This window comes from Panthera onca, chromosome A3 (assembly GCF_046562875.1).
Source record: "Panthera onca isolate mPanOnc1 chromosome A3, mPanOnc1 haplotype 2, whole genome shotgun sequence".
NCBI classification, from domain to species: Eukaryota; Metazoa; Chordata; class Mammalia; order Carnivora; family Felidae; genus Panthera; species Panthera onca.
In genome coordinates this window covers 113,518,416-113,543,643 of record NC_138341.1, presented here as the reverse complement: position 1 = coordinate 113,543,643, position 25,228 = coordinate 113,518,416, and the positions used below count along the sequence as shown (strand labels likewise).

General features: G+C 51.7%; 1 protein-coding gene across 1 annotated transcript; it reads right to left on the bottom strand.

Annotated features, from left to right (window-relative positions):
• Nucleotides 1–954: 954 nt before the first annotated feature.
• XKR7 (XK related 7) lies at nucleotides 955–25,019 on the bottom strand. Its single transcript, XM_060614939.3, has 3 exons — nucleotides 24,324–25,019; nucleotides 3,303–3,505; nucleotides 955–2,032 (listed from the first exon to the last, which is right to left on the bottom strand). Exons 1-3 carry the CDS (start codon nucleotides 24,908–24,910, stop codon nucleotides 1,077–1,079), a joined length of 1,746 nt encoding a protein of 581 aa, XP_060470922.3. The 5' UTR covers nucleotides 24,911–25,019; the 3' UTR covers nucleotides 955–1,076.
• Between the last annotated feature and the right edge of the window lie 209 nt (nucleotides 25,020–25,228).

Genomic DNA, 25,228 nt, shown 5'->3' with positions numbered 1-25,228 from the left:
AGCCCCCTCCCCCACCACCTTGGCAGGAGCCAGAATCCCCCAGAGCAGAGTAGCAGGGCTCCAGTGCCATCACCCTCATCACAGAATCCAGATCAGAATGACTCCTTAGGACATTTTATCAGCTAAGTGCTTGAAAACTTAATCCAGAATTAAGAATGTCTCTCTAGAACAATTCCCCTGCTAAGTGTGTTAGGACCTCACCAGACAGAGTATCTGTTGTATTCAAGACTTTTATCTAGAAGAAACGTTCTAGATACTCATCTAGAACAAACAATGGCTCCTTGAAACGTTTCACCTGAGGTTTCTGGAACCTCATCCATAACAGAGCCCATAACAAAGGGTGTCTCCTGACGAGTTCACCTTGGAAACATTCTCTATGCTGTGCATTGAGGGTTCCCCTCCCCCCAACCTGCTATCCCTTCATGCTTCTGCTGGCTTGGACCCCCTCAGTTGTCTCAGGGTTCTTCTTCCTGTCAGCCCCCACCCCCAGCTCCCTCTTTTAAGCCCCCTTTTGTCCAGGCTCCGGACCTCAGACCCCACAGGAGCTACACCAGCCTTGTCCACCAGACGTTCAACCTTCCCTCACATCTTCCACGGCCTCCTCCGTCCTGCTCAGAGATCCCCTCTCTCCAGAGAAGTAGCCCACCCCCAACACCCCCTGAGGAGCACAGGACCTAGGTCACGGACCCCAGACGGTGCCCTTTCTCTGGCAGGTCCACCAGGAGCGACATGTGGGTGACTCCAGGCAGGGGAGAGGGTGTGGTGCTCCTGGCACCCGACGTGGCACGGAGGCCTCCTTGGAAGCGGGGCAGCTAATGAGGAGTGTAGCACCAGTTGATTCCCTGGGCCCCGGTTCAGGGGAGTTTAGGAGATGGGCCACAGGGCTGCAAACAGGCCTAGGGCTGGGGCCTCCACAAGGCTGCCCCCTCCCCAGAAAGAACCCATGGTGGGCCACTCTACACTTGGACCAACAGATCCACACCCCTGTAGCTGGGTGGCCCTGAAATTCCAGGCTCAACACTGTGGTCGATGTGGGGTCGGCCAAGCCTGTCCCTCTTCGTGGGGGAGACTGTGGCTTACACCGTGGTCTCATACTCCAGCAACTCCTGGGAGGTCCCCACGCTCCGGTACTGCAACCGGGGCGTGGCAGGAGACGAATACTCCAGCGCCAGAATAGTCTTCCGGAGCCGGCGGTCAATAAAATGAGCATCCCATGCAGGGTACTTCTTACGGGGCAGGTCGATCCGAATGACAGGCCCCTCTGTCCGCAAGGTACGGGCCACTGGTGTGGGAGGCAAGCCAGGCCGCACCTGGAAGACAGGTGGCGTGGGGGTCCCTGCACGCTCGCCCCCCGCGGAGGCCCCATCCCGCTCAGTGCCTGTAGTCCTCGGCAGGGACCTTGGGGGGCTTGTGACAGCGTCGGCCGGTGGGCCACAGGGTCCTGGGGCCTCAGGGCAGATGCAGCCAGGCATCTGGGGACCCAGCATGGGCCCGTTGGGGTGCAGGAGGCAGTAGTAGACACACATGAAGAATATGCCCAGCGCGAAGCTGGAGGCCACCACGCAGACCAGGATGAGCGAGTGGAAGTCGGTGGAGAAGTTGCGGCTGGAGTACCAGAAGCCAGTGAGCGCAGCGTTCTCAAGCAGGACGATGCAGTAGTAGAGGGTCATGCGGCGGCGGCTGCGGCCCTCCTTGACGTTGAACCAGCAGAAGATGTAGATGATGCCCACCACCATGTTGTAGATGATCTCCTCCCACTTGGACATGCAGAAGTCCGTCTCGCCCTGGATGACCCAGAAGGTCATGACGCACCAGTGGGCCACGATGAAGATGCCGAAGTAGAGCTTGTAGACGCTGGCAAAGAGCGCGAAGGCCAGACTGCGAGCAGCGATGGTGAACAGGTGCCACAGCACCTGGGCCACAGCGCCCTTGTAGGACAGTGGCCGCTTGTCATCCCGTGAGTCCCGCAGCACCTTCTGGTAGGAGGCCAGCGTCCAGGCCAGGGACACGAGCGAGGCGGAGGTGGACAGGGCTGCAGAGACAGGGTGAGGGCAGGGCGGGCTGGGTTAGGGGTGGGTCCGGGTTGGGGTCTGGGGAGAGGGGGGAGGGTTCTGGGTCAGGAGCTGGGTTCCGAGGAGGTGTGAGGGGAAGGGTCTATAAATCAGGAGGGCTGTGGGGAGGGTCTGGGTGGGTGGCCTTCAAGAGCAGTGATGGGGGCAGGTAGAGCGGATGGGGCTGGGTACTTCTGGAGGAGTGGGAGCATAAAGGGGGAGGGAAGGTAGGTGACTTTGGTCTCCATAAAGGTCAGGGCCAGGTCTCTAGAATAGGGATATCAGGATTCAGGAGTCTTGGTGGAAGGGTGGGAAACTAGGGTCCAGGATTCTGGGAGTGAAAAGGGAAGTGAAGAGTTGGGGGGGGGGGTCACAATTAGGTCATGAAGGAGCCAGGAGGGGACTATTAGTAGCTATAGGCCACCAGGGTGAAGCTGGGGTATGTCGAGGGGTGTCCAAGCTAAGCACAGCTGAGGGCACGGGAAGAAATCTGGGGTGGGAAGTTTCGATTGGGGCACAGTATCCTAGGCAAGGGGCTCCCAGGGGCCTGAGGGTGGTGATAGAATCTTTTAGGTCATTGAAAGTGGGATGGACAGTGTCCGGGTGGGAGGAGCACGGGGGTGCTGCCCGGATGTGGTTTTTGTCTGACAACGAAGGTTGGCCTGGTCTGTGAGAGTCAGGGAAGGGGCAAGGTTGGTGGTGAGCACCTGGGGACCAGGTAAGCCTGGGAGGGGTCCCCAGGGAGTGAAGGCCAGTGAGGGGGTAAGTAAAGAGACTCTCTGGAGACTGAGGGTGACTGAGCAGGTCTGTGAGTCAGGGGGGTCCCCAAGAGATGCAATCTGGGATCAGGACACATCCGGGAATGAAGAGCGGGAAACTCCAGAAAGGGCCCGAGGTGTGGTGATGGGGTCAAGAGCCTCTCTGGACTTAGCAGAAATGGGGTCTGCTCTGTCCTGACAAGGAGGAAGGGGAGGAGGGCGAGAGCGGGCAGCACCCAGGGGTGCCAAGGGGAGGCGAGGAGGTGGAGCCAGGCCTCTCCCAACACGGAGGGTAAGCGGGCCGGTGGAAGGGACATGGGGGGTCTCCAGAGGCCTGGTGGGTGGTGAGAGTAGCAGGGGCGGGGCCTCCAAATCCCTAAGGGTGGGCAGGAGTGGGGGTGCTAGGAAGGAGGGGGGGCAAGCCGACTACGCAGGATGAACGAGCCCCGGCGGCGGGGGCGGGGGCGGGGGCGGGGGCGGGGGCGGGGCTCACCGGGCAGCAGGTCCGGCTCGCCGCCGCGGTGCACCAGAAGGCTGAGCTGCAGCACCAGCTGCGGCGCGCTGCGCAGAAAGGTCTCCAGCAGGCGCAGCATGCTCACGTCGGCGCTCTCGAACAGCATCCGCCAGTAGAAGTGGCGCCGCAGCTGCTCCCCGCGCCAGCGGCTCTGCAGCCCCAGGTACATGGCGCGCAGGTACCTGCGGGAGGGACGCCGTGCTCAGGCCAACACCCGCCCCACGCGCACTGGTCCGGGTCTCGGCTCCCAACTCGCCCCCCGCCCCCGCCCTCCCCGGGCCGCGAGGCCAGCGCCCGGCGCAAGCGCGCGGTGTGCCCTCTGTAAAGTAGCGCCCAGCCCAACCTGTTTCCTCGGTCAGTGGCCTGGACATATCGGAAGGATCGCCTCCCCAGGCTGTCGTCGGGGGACCCCGAATGCGCGCTCATTAGCTTAAAGCGCTTGGCACAAAGTAAGCCCTTGACTCAGCCTTCTCACCTTCATTTCTGCTCCCGGGGTCCGCTTTCTTTGCAGGATTCCTGACACTTCACAGTGCACTGAGGTTATAGTAGCCTCGTGATTGCCCTCATTTTACGCATGAGGAAACTTGAGGCCCGGAGAGGTATGCCACTTGTTCAAGGTCACACAGCTAGGAAGCAGTGGAACCGGGATTCAAACCCAAGCAGCCTGGTTCTCTCAGGAACACTCTCTGGTGCCAACCCCCAGCTTCCGGGCCTGTTGACCAACCCCACCTCTAAGTGGCCAGTTTTTCCCCACAGGGCACAGGGAAGCTGCTCATAGATCCCCTGGCACGAGACTTTGCTGCTTCCTTCTTGAGCTATTTCTCCCAACAAATGTCATGGCTCCAACTGCCCTCTGCAGGTCACAGACCCCAACTCTCCATGTTCTCCCTCACTGCTGGGCTTTTGCACCTGCTGTTCCCTCTGCCTGGAACACCCATCCGGGTCCTCCAACCCCACTCCAGCCCCAAACCTGGCAACTCCTGCTTTTCTTCCAAGGGGAAGCCCTTAAACATGACCTTTTCCAGGAAGCGTCTGCTAACCACTTTGTACCAGGGGTAGGGACCTCTCCCGGGCTTCTGTCTAACCCACAGTGGGTTGTAACTGCCAGGTTATGCGCCCATCTCCCCCAGGCTGAGAACTCTATGAGGATCACTAGGTCAGCTTGCTAACTGCTGTACCCTCAGTTCTTAGCACACAGTAGGTGCTCAATCTGTGTTGGCTCAAAGAATGAATGCATGCATAATTGCAAGGTTTTGTTTGTTTTTGTGTTGGAAGTTTGTTTAATTAAATGGAACTCTGGTAACCCAGTAGGGGGTATGGGCAGGATCCTGAAGTCCTGAGTGCAAGTTCTGACTTTGCTCCTCATTTACCGGGTGATCTTGAGCCAGACCCTCTCTGAGCCCTAGTGAATCCCTCCCAAAGTGGCTGTGAGAATGAAATGGATGAGAATATACTCTGCACCTATGAAGTGCAGTGCCCGTGTAGGATGAGAAGGGAGGGGCCTGCCATCCAGATCTCTGGATGTGCTTTTCCTTCTCTGCCCTTGTTCTTTGCCTAGAAGCTCTGCCCTGGGTTGTTGCAGCCATAGACCCTGGCCCCCAAGCCCCTCAATTCTCTCACTCATGGGGCAGGCACACCCTTTGCTGAAATCAGAGACTGCTCTTCTAGAAGTTATTTCTCCAGAAATCAGGGGAGAAAATCCCAACACAGATTCAGTGATCTTATCACTTGAATCTGAAATTGAGGAACCAGATATTTGGGGGTCTCCTCCCAGATGTGAAGTGCTGGCATTTTTAACATGTTGTCTGGGAACCTGGGGACCAACTGTATTCAACTGTGTGTTGCCAGCCCACGAGGAGAATCACAGTACCCCCTGGAATTTGGTATCAGCTGATACCCAGAGTTTCCCAAAATGAGTATCCCAGTTATAGGAATGGTGTGGCCCTCCCTGGACCTCAGTTTCCCTATCTACCAACAAGAAGGATGGGCTTGATGACTCTGGAGATCCTTTTAGAGCTAATGTTCTGGGACTCAAACCTCCTTCACCAAAATGTGGCCAGAAACATCCCATTCAAGGCTCTCCTCCCCATCCCTGGGTCTTCCCAGCACCAATCAATGGTGTAGACATACCTTCAACATGACACAGTGTAGGACCAGCAGCTGGGAAGGGGAAGAGGGCTGGTCCCTCAGAAGCGGACTGAACAAATGCAAAGGCCCTCAGTCTAACTCCCCCATCCAATGCTAGAACTCCTTCGGCAATTCCCAGCCCCGTGTGTTTACATCTTCTGCTTGCACGCTCCCCAGGATGGGGAGTCCCTACCTCTTAAGGCAGGGCCCTTGCCTTCTGAGCACCTTCAGGACTGGATTGTGTTTCTTCTGATGAGCAGAAATTTGTTTCCCTATGCCTTCCATCCTCTGGGCCCCTGCCTTCCCCACCACTTAAGGATCCCTTCAGCCAGAATCATTCATTCACTTACCAAGTATATTTTGATCGCTTGTTATGTGTCAGGCCCTGTGCCCAAGAGACACAGATAAGATAAGATCTGAAATAGATGCTCTAAGATGCTTGGGAGCCCAGAGAAGAGATGGGTAACTTTAGCTTGGGCGGAGAGGAGATCAGGGAAGACTTCCCAAAGAAGAAACATTTCATCTCAGTTTTAAAGCATGGGTAGGATTTGAAGGCACACAGGAGGCAGAAAGGCATTCCGGGCAGAAGAAACGGCCGAGGCAAAAGCATAGAGGCATGAGAGGGCATAGCCTTTTAGGGGAACGGCCAGTGGTTTGCTGGGGCCGGAAGGGAACTCAAATTGTGAAGGGCATCAAATTCTAGACTGAAAGGTTCATATTTTATTTTAAATCTGAATTCTATCCCACAGTCAGGGTGATGTGATCGGTTTGCTGGCTTAGAAAGCTCGCTCTGGAGGCTGGCTTGGAGGAAAGCCAGGAGAGGCTGGGGTTTGGTCCAGGCCTGAGATGACAGGCTGAGCAAAGGCAGGGTACAGAGGAGGGGCAGAGAGCAGAGGAGAGATGGCTAGGTGTGGGGGATGGGGGCTATGGGAGAGACCAAGATGGCCTCCAGAGCTTCTGGGGAGCCCAGAGCACAGACCACCTTCCCCAGCCTCCATCTTCTCCCAGACCTATTCCCTTCCCTATTCCTGTGGCTCTGGCTTTGAACAGAGAGGAGAGACCAGCTGGTCCAACATGAAGGGGCCTGGGGAGTTGGGGGAGGGCGACACCCTGGAAGTTTCTCTCAGGCTGGAGGACCATCTGTTTCCTGGCCCGGGTCAGCATGAGGGAGGCCCTCGCCCAGCCAGCATCCCTCACCACCTGACAGGCTGCCTCCCACCTCCCCACCCCCTCCTGCCCCCTCCCCTGCCAGCTCCCAAGGCCCCTCATCCCAGATAACCGCAGACAAAGGGCTCACCCAGCCCAGGGCTACTGTGGGCCGAGCAAGGAAGGGAGAGGGGAAGGAAGGAGGCCTCTGATTCCCAAAAACGTGATGTTGGGCAGGGAGTGTGGAAAGACCCTGCTGGATTCTGGGGATGAGCGGACATGGGTACAACCTCACTCTGCCCCTTTTGGCAACAGGATCCCAAAGCGTGGCTGTTCCTTTCAGCCATCACTAAACACTCGCCGCCAAGGGCCTGTGAGGTTTTCATGAGCCTAGGAAAACGTTGGAGGCCTGGAAAAAAAAAAAATTGGCTCTAAAACACAGGGAAAAACTGCAGAATCAAAATTAATAAATGTTTAATTAAATGTCTGCAAAACAGAACATGATATCAGCCAGTTGCCTGCAATTTGGCTCTTATCTGGTTATATATAATTTACATTTGGTGTTTGATGTAGCTGCATTTTAATATGCTTGATAGATGTAGGGCCCACCAAGGTTTTAAAACAGCCCTGCCCAGGACATGCCACCTAATTTCCCTGCGCCTCAGTTTTACCTTCTTTAAGAAGGGGCCAGCACTCACCATCCTGCCTGTGTCACAGCCCCTGGGGTGGGGATCAGAAAGGCAAGGTGGCAAAATGCTGGGCTTGTGCGTTTGCCTCCCAGCCCTGATCTGGAGGCAGTGTGGCCTTGGGCAGTCTCTTTGCCTCTCTGAGCCTCATTTCCGTCTTGGTTGTGAACATTGAATGAGGTGATGGGTTTGAAAATAATTTCTACACTAAGAGGGGTGGGTGTGCACAGAGAGAGGGAGCACATGTTAGGTGGGGGCCTCTGGCTCCTCCCGATCACCAAGCAGCCTCTCCTGAAACCTCTTCTGGGAAGCCCACCCTGCTCCACCCTATTTGAAGGAAAGTTGGAAGAAGTTGATTTTCACCACAAACGGGACCAACACCACCCACAGAAAAGGACATCCCATCTCAGGGAAAGGAATCCAACCTGGGGGTGGGGTCTGGGGGTGCATCTGGTCTCAACAAAAGGCATCCCCGGTCCATCCATCCTTTCCACTGCCACCACCCTGGTCCAGGCCACCATCATCTTTTGCCTTCTCGGTGGGTTCCCTGACTTCTCCTGCCCCCTGTAGTCCACTCTCCACGTGGCAACTGTTGGAATACTTTAAAAACCAGTCAGATCACATCATTCCCCGTCTCAAAACCTCCCAAGGGCCTCCCATCACACTTAGAATAAAGTCCAATGGTTTTCCCTTGGCTCGTGGGCCCTAAACCATCTGGCCCGGCCTCTTTCTCTCCTCGTCTCAAGCCAGCATTCCAGATGCCCTGGAGGTTCCTCAAACCCGGCCGAACTTGTTCCTGACTCAGGACCTTTGCACTTACTATTTGCTCTGACTGGAACATCCGTCTCCAGACCCTTCCGTGGCTGGGTCCTGGGTCCTCACCGGCTCCCGTGTCACTTTGTCGAGAGGCCTCCCAGGTCGGCCATCCCCTGTGGGCCCTCTGCCCTCCCCACCCCAGTCTCATCACTCGCATTGCCCTGTCTGATCTTAATATAGCCTATCAAACAATCTTGTTTATTACTTGACACATTTACGTTCTGTTTTACCACTGGGCTCTATGATGGTAGGGACTCTGTCTTGGGCACCACTGTCTCCTCAGCATTAGTACCGGTAGTAGGTGGTCAATAAATATTTGTCGAATGAATAAAGGTGAGAGAGTGTTCGCGTGCATCTTTCTGCTGACCTCAGAGGCCCTGGGGCTCCTTCGCCTGAGTTTTCTTATTGCCAGAACACCTTGTGGGCAACTCCTGTCCTCACCGACTCATTCCTGTCCTTCCTCCTCCAGGAAGGCTTCCCTGATATTTCTTAGCGCGGTTGGGCCCCACACAACACTGACTTAAACTGCCGAGACCGGTATGAACCGGAACCTAACAGGTTTACCGTCACCCATTTTACAGTGTGGAAACGGGTGCTCAGAGGTCTCTTTTGGATTAATTTGCTGACTGCCCATTTTGTGCTCAGAGAAGAAGAAGCCTGTCTGGGAGGAATTGGCAGAGCAGGTAAGTGTGTATCGCTGAGAGTGGGGCTGGGTGGGGGAACACACCCCACCCTAGAGAAGAGAGAAGCCAGCAGGTAGGCAATGAAATCGCTTGCTCAGATATGCAAAAAGCTCTCTCTTCTAGACCCCATTGCCTCTGAGAGCAGGCAGCAGGATCAAGAAGTGGATGGAGCTCATTCCCTGCTTCCTGGGTTTGGTTGCCATTGTGACCCAGGAACCTCCCAGTGTCCCCCAGACCTGGGAGCTTCTCCTCAATGGGCAGAAGGGAGGAGGAAGGATGAAGGGATCTCATGTCCCTGAGAAGCCAGGAGGCTCCCGGGCCCCGTGTCTGGGTCACTTTGTCTCTCTCCTGTTTTTCGTTCTTGTATCACCGGGAGTCTCTCGTGGTGGCCAGGATTTCTGGCCTGGGCCTCAGTCTCCATGCAGATGGCCAGCTTGGACCCATCCTTTTGTCTGCCCTCAGATCAGGTCCGGGGCCTTGTCTCTGTCTGTGACTCAGATCAGCCTGTTGTCGTGTCCATCCCTTGACTGCGGGGTTAGCCTATTTATTTATCTTTTCTTCAGTTACTGCCAGTCAGTCAATCTGTTAGTGAGTCTCACCCTGGGACCCTGGGTCAACCCACCTGTCTGTCCCTTAGACTACGGGTCACGCTGCCTCTCACATACTATGCTCCTCTGTTAGTCAGACTGACCTTAGGGTCCTGGGTCAGCCTATCTGTCTGCTCTTAGAGGCTGGGAACATCTGTCTGTGTGTCCATTAGAAGTCAGGATGGCTTGTCTGTCCCTTTGGATACTGCACCTGCCTTTCTGTCTGTCTGTCTGTTTCTAGGATCCTGGGTCTGCCTGTTGTTCTGTCTGTCTGTCTTTCAGTCTCTCGGCTGCCTGGTCCATCTGGTGGTCTGTTGCTCAGCTCGTGGCTCGGCATGACTGCCAGTGTTCCTGCCGTCCTCCCCTGCCTGCTCCTCCTCTCCCGACTCTGGGTCTCTTTCTGTCTGTCTGCGTCTCTCACGTCCTCAGCTCCTCCATCTGTCGGTCTCGGCGTTTCTGAGTGTGTGTTCTCGCCCCTTTCCACTCCCCCTCACGGCTCCGGGCCAAAAACACAGCAGCTTCCAGCGGCTCCCCCACTCGGGCTCCATCCAGGAACCACCCCCCCACATGGCTGGCTCTCTGGTCTCCCACACGGGCCAGGCCTGCAGATTCTGGAAGGTGAGCCGGTGGAGCTGATGGGAAGGAGCAGGAACCCCACCCGAGCGGAGCCCGTGACTGTTCTGTAGGTGTGTAGGGGGACAGAGTGCAGGTGTTAATAATAACGATAATAGCTCACATTTATTGAGCGCCAACTGCACGCAAAGCCTTGTTATACAGACTGTCCGTTCCTCACGGCAGATCTTTGAGGTGGGTGCTATTATTATGCACGTTTTACAGATGAAGAAACGGAGACCCAGAAAGGGAGTGGGGCTTGTATAAGTCACACAGCAAGTTAGTGCCAGACCTAGGACTCCGACTTGGCTCTCCATGGGCCCCTGCCTCGGAGGTGATTCGGTTCCCTGGAGCCTGTGCAGTATGGCTGCCAGGGAAGACCCGTGTTGGACAGGGATGGACCTAAAAGCTTTGACTGAATGACAAGTGTTCAGAGCAAACAGGAGGAGGTAGGACACTGGTAATTGGAGTCAGAGGACTCAGGCTCAGTCCTTCACTGGACTTTCTGGGAAAGTCTAACCCCTCTGGGGACCTCAGTCTCCACTGAAAAATGGGCCCTAGTAACCAGATTCTTGCCTACCACAGGGGGTAGTCATCAGGCTCACAGCCCACCCATCCAGTTCTGGTAACGTTAGGGCCCAACAGCAGTGTCTTGAACCCAAGCACTTCCTTCCACCAGGGGGCACCATTCTAGTGCAGGCCCCTGAACGCCAAGCGGTAGCTGAGGTCTCCTTTCTTTCTTTCTTTTCTTTTCTTTCTTTCTTTCTTTCTTTCTTTCTTTCTTTCTTTCTTTCTTTCTTTCCTTCCCTGCCCTCTGAGCTTATTTTTAACACAGCTGCCTGAAGGGTCCTGTGAAATCCTGATCAGGTCGTGCCACACCCTACTATCTTAGAATAAACTCCTCACCATGACCTTCAAGGCCTCGTGTGATCCAAGTTTGTCCACCTTGGAGAGCTCATCTGCCTCCACCTTCCCCTCTCATGCCTCTCCAGCTGCTTCCTGAATACCCCAAGCCCATTCCAGCCTCAGGACCTCTGCCTGGACAGGGGCTTCATTCTCAGTCTTTCCATAGCTCAGTGTCACCTCCCTCAGTGTCAACTCCGCAGATCCCCCTCACCCCACTTCCAGAGCATTTCTACCCACCCCTTGGCCACTTTCTGTCCTGTCACTGTTTTCTTTTTTTAAAGTTTATTTATTTATTTTGAGAGAGAGAGAGAGAGAGAGAGAGAGAGAGAGAGAGAGAACACTAGTCGGGGAGGGGCAGAGAAAGAGGGAGAGAGAAAATCCCAAGTGGGCTCTGCTCTGACAGCACGGGCTCGGTCTCGTGAACCCTGAGATCATGACCAGGAGTCAGACGCTTATCCACTGAGCCATCCAGGCGCCCCTGATTTCTTTTCTTAATGACACATATCACAATTTGACATGGTCAAATTTCTTGCTTACATATTTGCTGCCTGTCTCTCTCTGATGGTGGGGACCATGGTTGTCCTGTTTTTGGCTATGTCCCTATTGCCTGGCAGAGAGTTAATGTTCAATATACGTTTGTTTCTTGAAAGAGTGAATGTGTAAATGTACCTTATATTTTATGTACTTTATATATATAGTTATATATAATATATAATGTAATAATTATATAATATATTCATATAACATATACGAATATATAATATATATAATTAATTATAATTATATATTTGTATATGTTATATATATAATATATGTTATACATATTGAATATACATATATATGAATATATTAATATATATACATATATGTTCATATATATATAATATATAATATATAATTATAATTATATTATATATTTGAATATATATATTGAATATATATATGAATATATATGAATATATGAATATATATTCATATATGTTATATATATAATATAATATATAATATATATAATTATAATTATATATTTGTATATGTTATATGAATATATTATATAATTATTACATTATACATTATATATAATTAAATATAATTATTGTATTATATTATTATATTTATATTAATTATGAAATTGCTATATAATTTTTTAAAGTAGGCTCCATGCCCAATGTGGGGCTCGAACTCATGACCCTGATACCAAGAATCACACACTTTACCAATTGAGCCAGCCAGGCCCCCTGTGAATGTACTTTATAAAATCTACTTAATAAGCTCCCCAAGTAAAGGCGGTCAAGTGCAGAGAGAAAGAACCCAAGCTTGGGAGTCAGGGAGACCCAGGTTCAGATTCTGGATCTATCATTTACGGTCTGTGTAGCCTTGGACAAGTTGCTTCCCTCTCTGAACCCCTCAGCTCAATGCCCATTTTATAGAGTAGCTATGAAATCAGAAAGTGGTGATAAGCATAAAATTCCCAGCCCAGTTCTGGGCCCTTGACCTATGGGGGGTTTTAGGAGTTGCCTGACTCAGACGCCTCAGCAGGAAGAGGAAGCCTTGTGGTTTCCAGTTTCGTGTCTGGGACCTATTCCTGAGACCTATTCCTAGGCTGGCAGGACCTATTCCCAGGAGGCAGAGGGTCAGAGAAGTCCCTTTGGGGAAAATGCATAGGGCAGGGTCTTCTTTGGGGGGTCTTAGAAACAACCCCCGCTCATTGAGAAGCCTTCTGAATGTACTTTGCTAAAATCCTCATTGCAGACCCGTGAGATTTCATGGGCATGATTCCCATTTTCCAGATGCGGAAATGGAGTCCCAGAAAAGAGGAGGTTTGTTTGACATTTACTCACCCTGCATTTGTGAATACCTACGCAGCGCCAGAAACTGTGCTAAAGTGTTGGTGGACACGACAGTGAGCAAGACAGACCCAGCCCATGTCAGGTATTGCCTCGTAGGAGACCTGGACGTTATTTAAATCATCATGTAAACTTGTAACGACAAACATTCCATGGGTACCAGACATGCTCCAAACAAGATTCTGTGCTCTAGGACAGAAAGATCGGGCCTGGCCCTGCTTGTAAAGGTGTGGCAGTCAGAGATGGCTTCAGAAGGGGGTGGCTGCTGAGCCATCGTCTGAAGCAGGCACAGGAATTAACCAGGTGAAGGAGGGAACAAAGGGAATTTCTGGCAGAGGAACAACATGGGCAAAGATCCCGAGTTACAAGGAAGCAGTGAGTGATCCGAGGGGCTGGAGCTCAGAGAAGGAGGCGACAAAGTGTGAGATGAGGTGAGCCGTGGCGAAGCATTTGGTCTTTATCTTAAGAGTGATGGAGCCATGGAGAGGTTTAAAACAAGGGAGCAAGGGTACGGCTAGCCAGCACTTCTGCATTTTAGAGGGAACACTCTGTGGGGAGCAGAAGGGAGAGAGGCAAGGGTGGAAGGTGGGAGACCAGTTACAGGTGAGAGTTGAGTGTGGCCCCCACAGAAGGGCACAGACTCCAGACGCAAGTAGCAGGCACTTGCGAAAGTGACTGGCCCAAGGTCAATAGCCAGAAGCATCAGAGTTGCATCTCATCTCAAAATCAGGGCACAGATCAGGCTGAGTCAGGCCCTGCAGACCCAGCTACAGTCTCTGGGTTCTCTGGGAAACAGTGGGGCCCCCTTAAACAGCCACCTTACCTGCGGTGGGGCTCAGGAAGCTCTGGAACGGCCTTGAGGCTCCCTCCCCATCTGCCTACCCCTCAATGCTGAGCGCTCCTGTAAGGATGCAAAATGGGACCTTCCTGGGGTTGGCAGCCAAATGAGTCATAAATGTCAGAAAAGAATGTGATTTTACACGTTTGGCTCCCGTTCGTGTGGTGCTGAGAGCTGGGCTGTTTCCCTCCTCCTTAGCAGCCCTCTACAGAGTCACAGCACCTCTCTCTCTCTCTCTCTCTCTCTCTCTTTTTTTTTTTTTTTTTTTTTTTTTTTTGCTGGGCTAAGGCCAAACACTTCCCTGCCACTAATTTTAGGCTCTGGCTGAAAAGCTGAGACCCTCTCCCCTCCCACCCACTGCTATCGGCTCATCTTTTCACTCAGCAGGAAGTAGGCAGCCCCTCTCCAGCAAAGCATTTGGGACGAGGTTTCCCACCTGGTTTGTCCTTTACTGTGTGCGTGCAGCCAGATCTCCTCCGCTGTCTGAGCCTTACTTTCCCCATCTGTGAAATGCGTGCAGAACAGAGACTAAAACTCAGGACCCTGTACTCTAGCCCAGGGCACTTTGCCCGCCCCCTCCCCTCCATTTCTCTCTTTTCCTGATATCTTTGGGCAGAGTCATCCCTATTTGGGAAGGCATGAGCCACTGGGGCACAGGGGTTAGGGTCCAGTCGCCTGGTGGCATCTGAAGGTACTTGGAGGCCCAGGCACGGAGGAAGCACCATTTCTTTCTGTCCCTGGCCTGGGGGACACTAACTTATAGAGAGACCAAGCTGATACTATGGGGGACTCTGGGGAAGGATAGATGGGTACCTTGCCTAGAGAGCAGAACAGCTCTAGCTGACTGCTACCCTGGGAGACTGTGAGCCCAGTATGGATGGAATTGCAATTTTTCAAGAATAGATGGAAATTAGGATATTCATGCAAAAAAAAAAAAATATTCCAACTTGGAGATGTTGGCAACTAATTTTTTAAAATACCATATGAATTTTTAAGAAATTATTATTCCTTTTTAAAGGTGTGATAACAGTATTAGGTATTTTAGTCATACTTTTAAAAAGTCTGTCTTTTTAGAGATGTCCTGAAATACTTGTGGATGTGGTGATATGATGTCTGAGATTTGCCTCAAAATAACATGGAGGCGAAGGAGACAGGGTGGGGTCTAGACCTATGTTCTCTAACATCTGAGTGTCCAACCCTAGCTGCATATGGTTATTGAAATTTAAATTAATTAAAGTTAAATAAAATTTAAAATTCCGCTTCTCAGTCACACCCAGCACACTTCAAATGCTCAATAGTCAGGCATGGCTAGGGGCTACTGTATTGAACAGTGCCGATATAGAGTATTTCCATCACAGCAGAAAGTTCTATTGGATGCTGCTGGCCTAGATAAAGCAAGGTTGGCCATGAGTTAAGTGTTGAAGCAGGGTGGTGGCACGTGGGGGGGGGGTCATTATCCTGTTCCCTCTACTTTTGTATATTTAAAAATTTTTTGGGGGCGCCTGGGTGGCTCAGTCGGTTGAGCGTCCGACTTCGGCTCAGGTCACGATCTCGCGGTCCGTGAGTTCGAGCCCCGCGTCAGGCTCTGGGCTGATGGCTCAAGAGCCTGGAGCCTGCTTCCGATTCTGTGTCTCCCTCTCTCTCTGCCCTTCCCCCGTTCATGCTCTGTCTCTCTCTGTCTCAAAAATAAATAAATGTTAAAAAAAAATTTTTTTTTAATTTTTTTTTTCCATAATCAACAGTTTCATTGAGCAGTAGGGAGAAAATACTGTGTGGGCCAAACAAACACATCCTCAGGCTGGATTTGCCCATGGGCCACCGATTTGCAACCTGTGATCTGGCAGTTAAGCCTCACGAAGCCCCCAAGTTCGATCTGCACAGTCTTAAAACCATAAGGGGCTTTACAGAGCATCTAATTTACCCTCCAAACAGAGCAGGAGGCCCAGCTGCAGCTTCCCTGCCAAAGTCAGTCACTCTTGTCTGCACTTGTGTGGTGATGGGGAATTCACACCCTCAGGAACAGCCCACTCAGTTCCTGGACAGCTTGATTGTCAGGGTGTTCTTGCTCCTGTTCAGACAGATTCTACCTCCCTTGGACCTTGGGTTGTTATCTGTCCTCACACTATCTCTGGTGCCACAGGAAAAGTCTCTTTCCTTGAAAGATTGTCTGTGGATGAGGGTTAGCACGCATTAGGACTCCCGATGCCCCTCCTTTACCCCCTATCTTGTGACTAAGTAAGTGGGATGGCTGCTACCTGGGCCAATAATAATAGTGGTCTCAGTAAATATTTCCTGAGCATATAGAATGTGAAAGTTCTGTGCATTTATATTATCTCAGGACATCTTTACAAGAACCTTAAGAGGTGGATGCTGTTAGGGGCGCCTGGGTGGCTCAGTCGGTTAAGCGTCCCATTTCGGCTCAGGTCATGATGTCGCAGTTCATGAGTTCGAGCCCCGTGTTGGGCTCTGTGCTGGCAGCTCAGAGCCTGGAGCCTGCTTCAGATTCCGCGTCTCCCTCTCTCTGCCCCTCTCTCCTGCTCACACTCTGTGTGTGTCTCTCTCTCAAAAATAAATAAACATTACAAAAAAAATTAAAGAAGTGGGTGTTATCACCATCCCCACCTCACAGATGAGACTAGAGTTCTGGCTGGTGAAGCAACTCGCCCGGGGTCACACTAGTAGGAAGTCATGGAGCCCTGAGCCCACCAGCACTCCAAGCTCTCAGCTACTCTGCCCTCTCGTCCGAGTCCTGGGGAATTCAGCCAGTGTTCTTGAGCCCCTAACTGGACTTACAGATGGGGGTCACTGAACTCTAGGGAGTGAAGTGCCTTGCTCAAGGTTCTTGTTTCAAAGAATCCATTTAGCTCGCACAAACATTTACTCAGGACCTACTGGATCCATCTCCGAAGTCAGCCATGCCAGCATTCCTGTATCCTTCTGGGAACCTAGCCCCAGGGCTGTTCCTACCACATCTTATACAAATAGAAATGCATTGCCCTTAGCCCGCATTTGTCCACTGACAGTGTGGAAGCCTGCAGATATAGGCCTAGCAGACCCCAACTGTGCCCACAACCACACTGGGGTCCCACACTGCCTTAGCGCCCCCCACATCGGCCACAGATACAAAGCCTACTTCGACAGACTCATGTTCTAGTAACTGCTAGGGACCTTGCCAAAGCTGGCCAGGTGCAAGGTCACCCACAGCAATTGAGGGTCTGCTCTGGGCCAGTCACCATGGGGGACGGAGGAAAGAAAGAGCAAGGCCTCACCTCCTCAGAGGCTTGTAATCTGGTAGGAAAACCAGCTAGGTGGGCAGGTGATCACAACAGAATATAATCAGGACTGTGAGGCTGCAGAGGAATGAGTAATTGTGCCTGGAGGGAAAGTCTGAGAGGAAGAACCCAGAATGTTAACAGTAGGTACTTTATATTCAAATAAAAACTTAAAAAATATCTTTCTGATTTTTTCCCCCTCTTCCCAAAGCAAACCTTGATTGGTTGTGTTGTAGGAATACACTTCACTAGCAGACTTGGGAGCCTGACTGCATCACTTTAAACCGTGGCTTTGCTCTTTACTAACTGGGACGCTGTTACCTCTTTGTGCCTCAATTTCCACATCTGTAATATGGGCCAATAATGCCAACACTAATTGAGCACTTAATGGTATGCTGAGTCCTGGGCAAAGCATGTTCCATATATTAGCAATAAGCCTTCACAATGGCTACTTGTCTAGCCATGGGACATTATTATCCTATTTCACAGATGAGGAAACTGAGAGGTTAAATGTCTTGCCCAAGGCCCATTAGCTCACACATGGCAGAACCAGAGTTTGAGCTCCTCAGTCCTTACGCTTTATCACCACTCTCCCTACTTGACAGAATTGTAGTGAAGTGGAATGATCTGATTGAAGTTTCTATAAGGTAACTATAATTTTCAGGGGCGCCTGGGTGGCTGAGTCAGTTAAGGGTCTGACTTCGACTCAGGTCATGATCTCGAGGCTCATGAGTTCGAGCCCTGCATCGGTCTCTGTGCTGACAGCTCGGAGCCTGGAGCCTGCTTCTGATTCTCTCTCTGTGTGTGTCTCTCTCTGCCTCTCCCCCGCTCTCTCTCTCAAAAATAAGTAATCATTTAAAAATTTTAAATAAAAGTATAAAAACAGGTGAATGTGTACATGTATTTCTTGGTTAATTAAAACCAAAGAAAATCTTTAAGCAATATAAGAAATAGCCACTTAGTAAGCGGAAATCTTTCGTAACCCCACCTCTCTGCCCCCCAAGATAATGAGGGGAGGGGAGTCTTCCTTATACCTTTTCTATGCTGCCTGAGGTTTAAACGAGTATATAGTTCCTTTATAGACAGACAAAACAACGAAACAAATTCCACTTTAGATTAAAAACAACAACTTGCCTGAGTGAGAGAGTGGGAGGTGGGGTCTGAAGGGTTGAGGGCAGAACGGGTTTGTTCAGGGAAAGCTTCTCAGAAAGGGCACCATTGGAGCCCACCTTTAAGGATGTGCAGAATTTCACTGGGAGAACAGGACAGAGTGTTGCCAGAAGGACTACAGGCAGCTGCTCAGGGACATGAAGATAAAAAGTGTGTGGCTTGCTTTGGGGGCGGGGGGGGGGCGCGGTGTACAGAACAGTGAGGAGGGGAAAGGGCAAGAGGTCAAGGGCCCTAATGCCCCACTAAAGCATCTAGACTGGAGTGGTGGCAAGGTCAGATTTGAGCATTCAACTATCCTTCCGGCTGCAGGTGGAGGCAGCGGGAGGGGGATGGGTGGGGTGGAGGGAACTGGAGGCTGATAGGATTTCCCAGGGGAGGAATTTCAAGACCCTAACAAAGGCTGGGTGGTGAATGGAAAGGCCAGAGTAGATCCCAACCCATCTTCCTTCTCCTCCCTAGGGACCTTCGCCCCAGCTGCAGGGGTTCAAAGCCATTTCCTGGCAGCCCTCCATCCTCCCCACAGGGCTTCTCCTGTGTGGTCTTTATAGATCAAACAGGGGACGCTGGGCCCAACTGCCGCCGCTGTGTCTGTTAGGAGCAGCTCTAATGGCCTGTTGCAGGCGGATGGGCTGGGAGAAGGGGGTGGGGGGTGGAGCGCCTCCTGGAGAGGGGTCTCCCGGGAGGTAGGTGGCGAGGCTGGGCTGGAACAACCCTGCAGAGTCAGAGCAGGGAGGAACCTTGTGGACAGTCATTGAGTTCAGGGGGGTTGTAAACCCGTTTCAGCAGGGGTCCTGTCAAAACAAATCCTAGGTAGGTAACCAAAATAATCAGAAAAGAGAACCTCAGAGATTTCAGTTGAAATGATAGTGAGAAGGGAGTGAAACGGTTTGGAAACCATTATGGAATCCGCTCTCTGGCTGGCTTTATAAATAATAATATAAATAGGAATGGCTAAGAAGAATTGCACACTTCCTGTGTTTCTGGCACTGTGCTAAACACCACGTATACATTATTTAACTACTCCCTCAAGCCACCTATGATAGGTACTGTTATTAGAATATCCATTTTGCAGATGAGAAAATCAAGGCATAGACCAGTTATGCTGTTTGCCCCAAATCACAGAAAGTGGCCAACATAGGATATGGCTGATTCCAGAGTCGAATTCTTAACCATTAACATTCTGGCCCCAGTGGGGAAACTGACAAAAGAGGGAAAGATACCCTGTCCACTTGGCCTGAAACAGACCCCCCCACCACCACTAGCCTGGCCCATCCTTCATCTCCCCTCACCTGGATCATGGAGCAGGATCCTCACCAGTCTCCAGGCTTACCCTGGCCACCCTCCAGTCTATTTCCCAGTAGCCAGAGTACACATTGTGAAACTTAAGTCAAGACCCTATTCCTCTTCTGCTCAAATCCTCTGGGGCTCCCGCTTCATGCAGAATGAAAGACCAAGTCCTCCTGTGGCCTTCGAAGCCCTGTGTGATCTCGCCCCTGCCGACCTGTCCACCATCATCTCCTACGGTCCCACGACTCTCTGCTTCAGCCACACAGGACTTCTCCTGGCTCTTCTTTTTCCCTTTGCCCTGGACATCCTTCCCAAGGCCTCCACACAGCTCACCCTCACCTCATTCTGCCCTCTGCCCACAAGCCACCTCCTTGCAGGGGCCTTCCCTGATCGTCTTATCTCAAAGAGCCAAACGCTCCTCCCTGGGACTTTGTAGCCCCCTGCACTGTTTCACTTTTTCCATAGCACTTACTATTTGACTCATTACATTTTATATTCTGTTTAAAATGTATACCATATTTTATTTTGCTTGCTTATCGGTTTCTCCCGTTAGACTGTTGAGCTCTATGAGAACAGGGACTTTGTCTTATTCACCACTCTATTCCTAGCATGTATACAGCAGGTGCTCTGCAATATTGTGGAATGAATGACTATAGATTGAGTGCACAGGTACCTTTGAGGCCCTCTTGCCATCCTGCCCCTCCCTGGTTAAGTGTGAAGTGAACAAATCTCCGTCCACAGGAAACAAAGCCCAGGCTGATGGCACTAATCACCTCCAATGGTTCTGAATACTTAACAATGGGGCCAGCCCTCTGCTAAATCCTTGGTATGTGTTGTCATATTAAACCTAGAAAGAACCCAAGAGGTGGTCCTTAGATTATGAAGGATGAAACTCAGGCACAGAGAGATTATATAGCTTGTCACAATCACATATAGCAAGTAGACGGATCAGGATTTGAAGTGAGGACATTTGAATCCAAAGTCAGTACTCTTAACCATTAAGCCAAGAATATAACTTCCCAGAGAGAAGACCCAGAGACTGACTTTCGCACCCAGTAGGTTACTCATTCATTTCAGAACTTCTCTTGAGTGCGGGGTTTGTGAGGAGGCAGAGGGAGCAGTGCTGGGGCCTAGACATAGAAAGAGTATTAGAGGGAAGGCCTTCCCTCTAAAGGCCTGCCTGCCCCCCTCCTCTCCCTCCCCATTTTGGGGTCCCCAGATCCTGACAGCCTCAGAGGAATCTATGCCAGATCATCTCTCACTAATTGGCTTAGCAAACTATGCTTATCTGGGCAAAGCTTGGGCCCAGTGAGTTCAAGATTAGGGAAAGCAGGATTCATGGTCTACCGCTCTGCTGCCCACAGGGTCAGGGAAGACAGGGTTAGGACTTTAATTGGCTTAACAACCCTGAGTGGCTTAACAGCTCAGAGGGTTGGCGTTGAGGAGGCCGGGAGGGATGAAAACACAGGTTGCTGTCCAGCTCACAGCCAGCTTCATGTCCCGCCAAAGGATCTGGATTTGATTTTCTAAGGGATCAATCTGTCTTTATGTGGGCCATTGCTCTGGGATCCTCCAATGCAGCCACTGTGTGGTGCCAGAGATAAGACTTAGGCTTGGGAGTTGTTGGACACAGCTGGGTTGACACCTCAGCTCCCCCTACTTCCTCATTGGGTGACCTTGGATGTGTTATTTGACTTCATCTGAGCCCTACTTTCTTGTCTGATTGGGTATATCAATTGCCACCAGTGGGGAGCTTTCAGGGTAGAACGAGATCCTGTGCCTGGAGCACCTCATATGGAGTCTATTGGGTCATGGTGCGTGTGCAGTGTCCATGAATTCCTTCCCCTCGTCTTCCTCCTCAGAGCCCCATCTTGGGTTTAAAATAATAGTAACACCCATTTTCACAGGGTTGTTTGGAAACAGAATCCAGCCTTATCAATTGAAGCCATGCACCGATACAAGTCTGTGTTACCTGGCTCCTTAAAGTAGTCAGACTTTTGATTCAGCATTGTATAAGCTTGAGGAGTTGAAAGATATTTTTATAATTCAAATTATTTTATTCAGAATTGAGGGTGTGAGATCAGAAGGTGGACTGGCCAGCCTCCCAGCTTTGATCCTGTAGGGCTCTTCCTCATTACACCAAGTTCTACCACTCAGAACATCTGCACCAAGGCCTGCTGAACAGTGAGCATGTTCATTGTGGGAACATTTCACGTGGTAAGCAAACATATGCCAACGTTGCTTAATTTCTAGGAATGCCAGCCCCAGTGGCTTCTCTCTATCTTGTCTGGGTTTTCCTCCATTTAGCCAGACACTTAGCCATTTTAGAATCCAGAGCTTTTGGGACAGGGGCCCAGAGGCTTTAGCTCTGGTAACTAGTCCCAGAGTCAAAATTCCAGAAAGGGAAGGTTCTTAAGGTCATCAGATCTAATGTTCTCATTCCACATACAGGGAAATTGAGGCCCAGAGGTGGGAAGAGTCTCACCCAAGGTCACCTAGGAAGCTAGTTACAAACCCTGATGAAGACGTGGGTTTCCTAATCTCCTCACCCCAAGTCCAGCACTCTTCCCACGATACACGCTGTCTCCCCATCCTCACCCACATAGTTCAACTCCCTCCCCCTCCTTTCACATTCTTATCTCAGTGCAGCAGAAGCCCTGACTTTCTATCTCCTGGAATCTTGGAATCTCAGACTCATAATTCTTTGAGCTTGGGGGACACTTTCGTGGCAGAACTGCAGGATGGATAAATTGAACTTAGGCTTTGAAGGCAGAGAGTCCTGAGTCCCAGCTCTACTACAGCTTAGCTGTGTGACCTTGGGCAAGGATGCCCCCTTTCTGAGCCTCCACTCCCTCAGCTGGTAAGTAGGAATAATACCACCACATCACAGGATTATTAGGAGGGATATAAGAGATGAAACGGATAAAAAGGCAACCAATGGGCTTGGCACAAAGTGAGTGCTTAATAAAATAATTGTTACAGAACTGTAAATTAGGGCTCTCATGCCTCTAATGCCTAAGTGAAATGGTCCAGATGTGACCAAAGGGAATGGAGCTGGACAACCAGGAGACATATACCCTGTATACATGGCTATAGGCCTGATACTGCTGGATTCCTTTTTTTTTCCCCCAAGAAAAGCTAGAACTCTTGGTTTTTGAAATACTGTACAAGCCAAACAAAACACGTTTGTATGCCATATTCAAACCTGGGGACGTTAGTTTGTCATCCCTGGAGAATCATCTCATCCCAAGCCCCTTGCTTTACATATGAGGGAGAGTGGAAATAGTTAGCCCTTTTGTCTGAGAAGCCATGGAGCTCAATGGACCCTCAGCCATCTCTAGGTACTCTCCCTGAGACCCCCACCCCTACCCCATGGTCATTTTTTGCCCTGTTTGAGGGAATCTCAGTTTATGTTCAAGAAAGAAGTATTTGTTTCTTGTAAGTAGATTCTAAACAAGGGGAGGAGGGGGTTTGAGGTAGCCAGTGAGTTGAGGGGCAGCTGGCCCATTTTAGGCTAAAGGGAAAGGGGGATGAAGCTTTGGCTACCAAGAATAGGAAGTTGCCATTTCAGAATCTAAAAATATCTATCACCATCTGTCCACTCGGGCACAGAATGATAAATGCAGATTAGTTCCTGGATGTAGACATGAATATTTTTATGTGTCAAGCTAATAATAATAACACCACCTTGTGTGGCTAGAGCTCCACCTCCCTTTTCCCCCAGGGCAAGCTAAATGAAAAATACACATCATCTCAGCAAGGCGTGGATGGGGAAACCAAGGCAGAGAGAGACTCAGCAACACAACAAGGGTGACACAGCAAGTGAGCAGCTGGGACAAACCCTGGGAGTCCTGTTTCCAACCCTCAGCCCAGCACTGAATCTTCTGAGTTAGGCAGAACGTGTTAACAAGTAGCAGAATAAATATAACAACAGCAGTAATCACCCCTTACGTCTCTACAGTGACTTTGACTTTTTCCTTGATTTCCCTACATCTGTGATCATGACAATCTATTACATCCCTAAAATATGTTACAGTCTGCAAGGCCTTCACACAGACTTTCTCTCACCCTACCATCCCAACAGGTAATAAAATGGGATGGTAGACCAATGAGATGAGATAAGTAAGAATTCTCCCTCATTTCACAGGTGAGGAAACAGAGGCTTGGAGGGAGGTTCATCTAAGACCATAAAGTGGGCAAGTTTATTCTGTCAGTGCACAGTAGAGCCTATGCTACCAGAGCGATTCTGATTCAAGGGGAGCCCCAGGTTCAGAATTCCCCCTGTCTCCAATTAGCTCAGCTCAGCAGACAGCCTGGAAGTGGGCTGCTTGTACAAAGCCTCAGTTTTGTTTTACTGTCCTGGGATTAAAGGTCAGCTAGTGGCCATTTAATCTCAGATTCAAGATCTTAAATCCCCTTGGCCCTGTCGGGATAGGGGAGACAACTGGGGAAGTCCTAGAAAACAGAAGACAGCTTCTCAGCAGGGTCCAGCACACCCTTAACCAGAAGTCCAAAAAGTTTGGGCGGGATATTCATTTAGCTGCCTCAGATTGTTTCTCCTGGGAGGTTGGGAATGGACTGCAATTCCAAACTGAGAATCTTTGAGAGCAAGGAAGGACTTCTGAGATCTTTCCTAACCTGAGGCTTGGCACTCAGGCAGAGAGGAGTGGGTCAAGGCTGGAGGGAGCGCTGGGGCCCTGTTCCAAGCTTCCCTCTCATAACCCTTCAGCCCCTGGCCCTCCTTATTCACACCCCTGAGGATCACTTTTTCTCTCTTCTTGCCCCATCCCCTCCTCCCTCAATGGCCAGATCAGAGAGGATGGTACTGAGGTTGGTCAGTGTTTGAGGGTAGAGGGCAAGAGAAGCTGGCAGAGAAGAAATCAGAACTGCAATAGGGTGGGGCGGGGCGGAGGTCAGGACGCAAGGGGGACCTGAAGAGGTCAGAACAGGGCTGGGGCGGCAGGGAGCCCCCTTGCCACCCCCACTCCTTGGGCTCAGCTCCCTCCACCTGCGCTTCTCCTACCTCCAGACCTGGCCGAGCTGCAGGAGGTGGACGAGGGTCTGCAGCAGCCAGACGCAGAGGCGGCAGCAGCGGCGGCGGTAGGCGCTGGCCGAGGAGGGCGCGGGCCCGGGACCCAGCTGGGGGCTGCCTTCTTTGGTCCGGAAGGCGGCGGCGCTGTCCTTGGTGCTGATGGAGGGCCCGCCGGTGCCGCTGTCCTTGGTGCTGACGGCGGGTCCCGGGGCTCCCGCGGGCTCCGAGTAGTCGTATACGAACCAGCGGAAGCTGAGCAGCTGCACCACCAGCGAGGGCAGGAGCACGAATAGCAACGTGAGGCCAAAGTAGGTGCGCTGACCCTGCAGGTAGTAGGAGGCCGCCAGCCACAGGTCCGTGGCGCCGTCGGAGAAGAACACGAGCAACGCGCACAGCACCCAGCAGCAGTCTCGCAGCTCGTAGCGCGGCCCCGAGCCCCCCGCCCCGGTCACTCCAGGGCCCCCGGCCACCGCCGCCGCCGCCTCCCCGCGCCCGCCTGCACCACCCCGGGCTCCTCCAGCCGCCCCCTCCGGCCCCGGGCCGGCCGCGGCCGCCGCTCCATCCGACTTCGCGGCCATGTTGGTAGAGCAGGAGGCGGGGAGCGACTTCCGGGCGGCGGAGGGGGTGGGGTGCGGAGTGGGGAGGACCCTGTGCGGGAGGCTCCCGCCTTCTCGTCTTCCTCCTCTCCTCTTCTTCCTCCTCCCCTCTACTTCAATTATTCATTTCCCTCGGCGCCGCCCCCGTCCCTCCCCCACCCCGCCTGGGCTGTGGCCGGATGGGGGCAGCTCCCCTGGGAATGGAGAGGGGGAAGGGAGTGGAGAGCATCCCAGGTCATCCTCTCCTTCCTTCCTCAGAGGCGTGAGGCCCCAGCCACAGGCTTCTGCCTCTCTCCCCCA

Excerpts from the sequence above, each read along its gene's own strand:
- XKR7 (XM_060614939.3), bottom strand. The coding sequence starts at position 24,910 with ATGGCCGCGAAGTCGGATGGAGCGGCGGCCGCGGCCGGCCCGGGGCCG. Across the intron at positions 3,506-24,323 it reads CAGCTCGGCCAGGTCTGGAG|GTACCTGCGCGCCATGTACC; the intron begins GTAGGAGAAGCG and ends TCCCTCCCGCAG. Across the intron at positions 2,033-3,302 it reads CGAGCCGGACCTGCTGCCCG|CCCTGTCCACCTCCGCCTCG; the intron begins GTGAGCCCCGCC and ends CTGTCTCTGCAG.